Genomic DNA, 6389 nt, shown 5'->3' with positions numbered 1-6389 from the left:
ATAATAATAACGGACATATTCAACATATTCAAATGTGGGCGTCAGCATATTCAAATGTAGGCGTCAACATATTCAAATGTGGGCGTCAACATATTCAAATGTGGGCGTCAACATATTCAAATGTGGGCGTCAACATATTCAAATGTGGGCGTCAACATATTCAAATGTAGGCGTCAACATATTCAAATGTGGGCGTCAACATATTCAAATGTGGGCGTCAACATATTCAAATGTGGGCGGCAGCATATTCAAATGTGGGCGGCATCATATTCAAATGTGGGCGTCAACATATTCAAATGTGGGCGTCAACATATTCAAATGTAGGCGTCAACATATTCAAATGTGGGCGTCAACATATTCAAATGTGGGCGTCAACATATTCAAATGTGGGCGTCAACATATTCAAATGTGGGCGTCAACATATTCAAATGCAACTGAATCAAAAATGAACACACCAATCAAAAGCGATCCGTGAAACTTTCTTTATTTTCACAACAGGACATTCATGATATTTCAGATAACAATAAAAATAACTGATGTATTGATATGTCCCATAGACGTAAGGACGTTCGAGGGATGTTCCTCTGCGAGTCACATCATCCAGCGAGTCACTGCGGTCGTTGCTCTTGCTCTTTTCTGAATTTCTCCGCCCACCTGCGCGTGATGTCTAAATACACCGTCGGTTTGTAGGGAAGATAATCCAAGTAAGCGGTCTGGCCTCTCGTTTTAGGAATGGCCGTTTCGATCTGAGTTCCTTCGTGCCACTCGTTAAACGAAGTCACAGAGATGATCTCGGGCCTGATCTCCAGCGCCGCTCTCAGAGACGTCTCGTAATACTTGCCGTTGATGCGGTTCCGCGTGTTCGGACCGTTCCACGGCCGGATGCTGGTGTCGATATAACCTGGTCCTACGCTAGGGATAAAAATCAGATTGTTGCTATCACAGAAAGCCTTAATGGATCTCCAGTTCCTTTGAGTGGAGCCGTAGGAAAAGCTATTAGTCGCAAAGTACGTGTAGACGCCGTCGAAGCCGGCGGACAGAACTTCGTGTGTGTGCTTCTCCTCCACCAGCAGAGCGATAAAGATGGCGTCGTATGCCGTGTTTCTGATGCTTCTCGTCCCGGTGCTCTTCAGCAGCTGTGCCCAGACAGCTGGACTTTGTAAATAGGAGTCGTAAATATAGAACAATGGGAGAAGCTTTCCGCTGCTGGACTTGTATCTGAAAAAAGCAGAATGGTCTCCGTACCTACAGCAGATAAAAAAAACACTCGAGGTGAATTATGGATCTTTTTACACCTGGTCACTTCATGCGTTTTCTGTGATCAGATAGCTATCAGATGGTAAAAAGACCAGGTCTAAATGCATTCTGTAACGTTTTCGAGACGGATATAAATCCGATGGTACAAACCCCTTCAGGAGGTGGTCTGGGACGCATTTCAGATGAAACTGGACAGGTGTAAATGCATGTGGTTGTTCAAGCCACATCCGGGTTGCAAAGTTGAAAACGCAGCAAACAGTAAATACTTTTTGACTGCGTTCTGAAAAGTGCACACACCAAAGCGCGTTCCATTTCAATTACCCCGGAAATGAGGTAAAATATATTAGCATATTGGACGGGAGTAGAAAGACCGGATCGATATCCGATCCGCCGAGACGCGATTATGTGGCCTGATGTAAATGGTACAGTTTTAACAAATCAGATAGCTATCGGATCAGAGACAACACACGAAGTGACCAGGTGTAAAAAGGCCCTATAAGACGCTGTATTTTGTAGTGTAACACTTAAGGAATCAAACACTTGGCAGGTTATTAAAGGAAAAAAAAAATCTTTATTTATGTGCACAATTAATCTCTGAAAGCTACTGCATGATAATGTTTGTCGTTTCATTTATTTTCTGTGGTGTCTGTGGTATTTCTCTTGCTTCAGTGTTCTTCCTGTTTTTTTTATATAGACAGCAAGTTTGCTTTTTTTCTCTGCTCTGTCTAGACTGTAGTGTAGAGCGCTAAGAAAAAAAACTCTAAACTGAATAAAACCACACATCACATGCTGCTTCCTCCGCTCTGCTCGACGTAGCGGAAACTCTGTGTCTGGTTCCGAATCACATAATCAGATGAATATAACAATCTGTTTGTGCACCTGCAGATGTGCAGTTATTATTCAGTGAAGCATCGTGTCGTGAACGTAACGCGGTGCTATCGAAGATGCCATTGGAAGAGCTGTGGTTTGGTTAATAGAGGAGAATTGAATCTAATTGTCAAAAAAATAAAAATAAAATAATAAGACAAGAATCTCCGAAATACAGCCGGGTTCTCTGTGTTTTTAAAGACGACCGGGTTTTGCTTGTTTCTACCGGAGAATTATGGAGCATTTTGTATCAGTGGGACCCTCAATTTCTTGGGGAAGTGATCATAAGATTTTATAAGAGAACTGCAACAGAGAACTAATTTCATTTCAATTTTATTTATTTATTTATTTATTTTTTGCTTATACACTGAGTGACAAACCAAAAAGTGGTTGGAACAACCAGTGGTTTCTCAGCCTGCTCCGTTCAGCACGTTAGTTTAAATGTGGCAGCCTGGTGGTTACGGTGCTGGATTATCGCTTGAAAGGTTGTGAGTTCGATTCCCAAGTCCACCAGGCTGCCACTTCTGGGCCCCTGAGCAAGGCCCTTAACCCTCAGTTAATCAGTTGTATAAAAAAAAAAATGAGGCAGAAATGTAAGTCGCTCTGGATAAGAGCGTCTGCTACGTAAATGCTGGAAATGTAAACTCAAATGTAATACTCACTTGTCAATAATGTATTTAATGTTATCAAGGACGCTCTTGTCATCCCGTCCTTTGTACGGCTCGATATGAAACACCACCTGGGAAAAGAGAGGGGGTAAAAAATTTAAAAAATCAGCAGATTCAAATTTATGTCAAATACTCACTCAATCATATAGAGTATTGTGTCAATTACAGTTGTGCTATAAAAATAAAGTCTAAAGAAAATGAAAGTATTATCTTATATATTATCTCTAGATCATGAGGAAGCATTAATTAAAATGTTAAGTATAAAAAATAAAATAAAATTATAAACACTTCTACCTTCACTTTGTACTTTGCGGCTACTTCCAGAATCAAAGGTACGATGCTTTCGGTCGGTTCGCCGTTATCGTCCTTCATGCCAGGGGGGTACCAGGACACTGCCAAGACACCTGAAGGGGCATTAGAAATAATGTGTTCTAGCTGTTACACTGGGGAAGTGCATACAAGTGCATGTCTTTTAAAGAACATTGGAAAGAAGTGTCACGAAAAGGTGAGTTCAATCTCACCTATGGCTGCTGTGCGTAGCTGCTGCATATGAGCCTCTATAACAGAAGGGTCGCGAGAGCTATACGGGCCTAAGGCGGGGTAGAAACTGGCCCCGATGTCGTCTGGAGGCGTGTGTGTTCCTGTTGCGTATTCCGGCACTATTTTGGGGTTCCAGTGTGGAAGGAGAGGATGATTCCAGTGTATGAACTTCCCGTCGTAGCGAGGGTTTCCGTACCACGTGTAGTAAAACACGTGCAGGTTGTAATTTGGTGGAGGAAAATCTTCATCTGCGACGCTTCTATTGAAAACTTTTTCCACCCACGGTTTTTTAATCACGTTGGTTTCAGGCATGACGTGAACCTCGGCATCAACGCCACCACCATCAACGTGATCTTCTTGAGGAACGAATTCGAGTCCGGTGCCGTCCGCCGGTATCCTATCATCCGGAGACAGGATTTTCAGAACGACCAATATGAACAGGGCCAGTATGGTCAAGGCGAGGCATATTTTGCGCTGGAATCGCGTCATTCTCCAAGAAAGCAGCCTCTTATTTTCACAGACAGCTCGGTCAGTAGGTCCGCACTATTTCTGACCTCTGTGTCCTGAAGTCTTTTCTCAGTCATGTTGTTCATTCCTAATGAAATACAAGAAAGTTGCTGTTGACTAAAGACACATTGCGTAAGACTTCACACATCTCTCCTCACTAACCATAACTGCTTTTATTATTCCCTTCTAAATGCTGCTTCCTTATCATCTTTTCAACATTTTTTGGATCTTCTGGATCGCTCGTTTCTAACTGAGCCACACACCAACTCTGGTTTCATTTCATGGCCAAGTTTTATTCATTGTCTTTGAAATGCAATGCAAAAAACTTTTTAAAAACAAACAAACAAACAAATAAATAGCTAAAATCACCCCAAACCATGTGGCGAAATGCGTATTGGTCTGACGATCCCTGTTTGCGGCATAGAAAATCAACAAAATAACTCCATAACCACAGTGAAGCATGATGATGGTCGCATCATGCTTTAGTGCTGCTTTATTTATTTATTTTTTTAATAGCCAGCACTGGAGGGAACGATGAATAGACAGAATAGCTCGATTTTAGCGCAAAAACTTCAGTTGTCTGCTAGTAAGCTTAAGATAGACAATACATTCAAATCAACAAAGGAACAGCTTAACCAATAAAAGACCAAAGATTTTGAACGATCAAGCAGAAGCCCAGGCCTGAATCCAACTATATGTCTATGGGGTGATTTGAAGGGGGCACAAAGTGAACAGTCAGTTCTTAAAGTTTATTTTTTGGAAGCAGGGAAAATGAACAAGTTTAAGACTAGATGACTTCGTCAGAGCATCTCCAAGGTTCCTAGTATGCAGTCGTTAGAAAGACGACCACTTTTTAGTTCTCATGGCCGGCAAGACAAACTGACAAGTTAATGCAATACAAATCTTTTACGGTGCTTCTCTGATTACATTAAGAAAAGTTACAGACTGAGTTTTCCTGAGTTCATTAAACTGGTTGTTTGGACTTTGCTAATTATTAACAGGATTTTTATCCTTGACAGCCATCTAAAGTGCATGACATTTTTATTAGGAACATTGGGATTTATATATTATATATTGTATTATATAATAATTTATATATACAATATATACATTTATATTTTATTAATATTTACAACTTAATTTGTAAATATTTGTATTGTAATATATTATAATCTAATTTATAAATTTATATTTTATTTATAATAATAATAATTTGTATTTATAATTAATTTTTTTATTCATGTATACATATATATTATAATATATATATAATATTTTTAATCAGAACAGTTTAATGGAACAGTGTAGAAGATCAAAACAATAATATATAATAATAATAATTCTGACAATATATAAAAATATATTGCATAATAAATCTTATCTAAAATTGTATTTTGTGGCCAAAAAAATGGAATTTTTAATCTTATTTTAAATAATATCATAATGCTAAGCTGGGTCTAACATTGCCAAATGACGAACGAAGGCACAACAAACAATAAATTAATAGATGATGAAATATTTAGTAATTAATAAGCAATAAACAACAACAAGAGTAAAACTACCTGCAGTTACATTTCGGCAAGTCTTGTGCTCTAGTTAACAGTAAGGTTAGCAATGTTTACCTGGAAGAATCAGCCTGATTACAAACAGATGCGATTTTAATATCTAGGGCACTAAAAAGTCTACAAACGTCACCGTCTCAGAACGCACCGAGTGCACTAGTAGGTAGGAAGGATGGGTCTATTTGGACTACGGCCCTCAGGGACCTTTTTAGAAGCTATCGTAATCGCCTGTTTAAAACAATATCCGTGACACTAGCGATACGCTAACAGTGAATTTTTCAACCAGTATTATTTTTATTGTCTTTTTTACGTATTCGTGTTAAACTTTGTTTTGTGTTTTTAAATACTGCTATGCATATTTACGTATACTTTTGTAAAGCAGGCACATAGACATCCACCTAAATTCATTCTCGTGCCGTTTGACTTGTGGTTGTGATTCAATTCGAAGAGTCGGTTCCTTCATTAAAAATGTAATGAGTCATGTAAATCACCATGGATCATTTGAGTGGGAATAATTAACTTAAAAGTATTTATTTATTTGTTTATTTATTTATTTATTTATTTTTCCTTCTTTTTTTTTAAACACGTTATCATTTGTTGTAGTGTCAGTGGTCAAATTTACATGAGATTTGACTTTATTTTCCTAAATTAAAATTGATTTAGATTGCAGATGGTATTAATATACATGATATTATTAAACCATTTGTGATAATCAAATATATCTTAGATTCATTCATATGTTTTTTGTTTTTTTTTTAAATACAGGAAAAGGTCTGGCCTAATTTGGTTAGTATGTATTTGGGGTCACCGTATAGTATGTGAAGCTTTTATTGTCATTTCAACCACATATAGCTGTTGCAGTACACAGTGAAATGAGACAACGTTTCTCCAGGATTGTGGCGCTACATAAAACAAAGACAGAGCTATAAGGACTTATTAAGTAGTCCTAGCCACATAAAGTGCAACTGTGCAACCTGGGACAAACAGT

The 6389-nt window shown here is 38.3% G+C and overlaps 1 protein-coding gene across 1 annotated transcript; it reads right to left on the bottom strand.

Annotated features, from left to right (window-relative positions):
• Positions 1–468: 468 nt before the first annotated feature.
• manea (mannosidase, endo-alpha) lies at positions 469–5547 on the bottom strand. Its single transcript, XM_027159601.2, has 5 exons — positions 5402–5547; positions 3314–3927; positions 3087–3196; positions 2787–2863; positions 469–1245 (listed from the first exon to the last, which is right to left on the bottom strand). Exons 2-5 carry the CDS (start codon positions 3819–3821, stop codon positions 609–611), a joined length of 1332 nt encoding a protein of 443 aa, XP_027015402.1. The 5' UTR covers positions 3822–3927; positions 5402–5547; the 3' UTR covers positions 469–608.
• Between the last annotated feature and the right edge of the window lie 842 nt (positions 5548–6389).

Source organism: Tachysurus fulvidraco, chromosome 12 (assembly GCF_022655615.1).
Source record: "Tachysurus fulvidraco isolate hzauxx_2018 chromosome 12, HZAU_PFXX_2.0, whole genome shotgun sequence".
NCBI lineage: Eukaryota > Metazoa > Chordata > Actinopteri > Siluriformes > Bagridae > Tachysurus > Tachysurus fulvidraco.
Note: the sequence above shows the minus strand (reverse complement) of the source record. Positions and strands in the feature narration are given on the sequence as shown.

Bases quoted from the DNA above. Each gene is read 5' to 3' on its own strand.
- manea (XM_027159601.2), bottom strand. From the start codon at position 3,821: ATGACGCGATTCCAGCGCAAAATATGCCTCGCCTTGACCATACTGGCC. The intron at 3,197-3,313 runs GTGAGATTGAAC...ATGCCCCTTCAG, and splicing joins GCTACGCACAGCAGCCATAG to GTGTCTTGGCAGTGTCCTGG. The intron at 1,246-2,786 runs GTGAGTATTACA...TATCTGCTGTAG, and splicing joins ATTAAATACATTATTGACAA to GTACGGAGACCATTCTGCTT.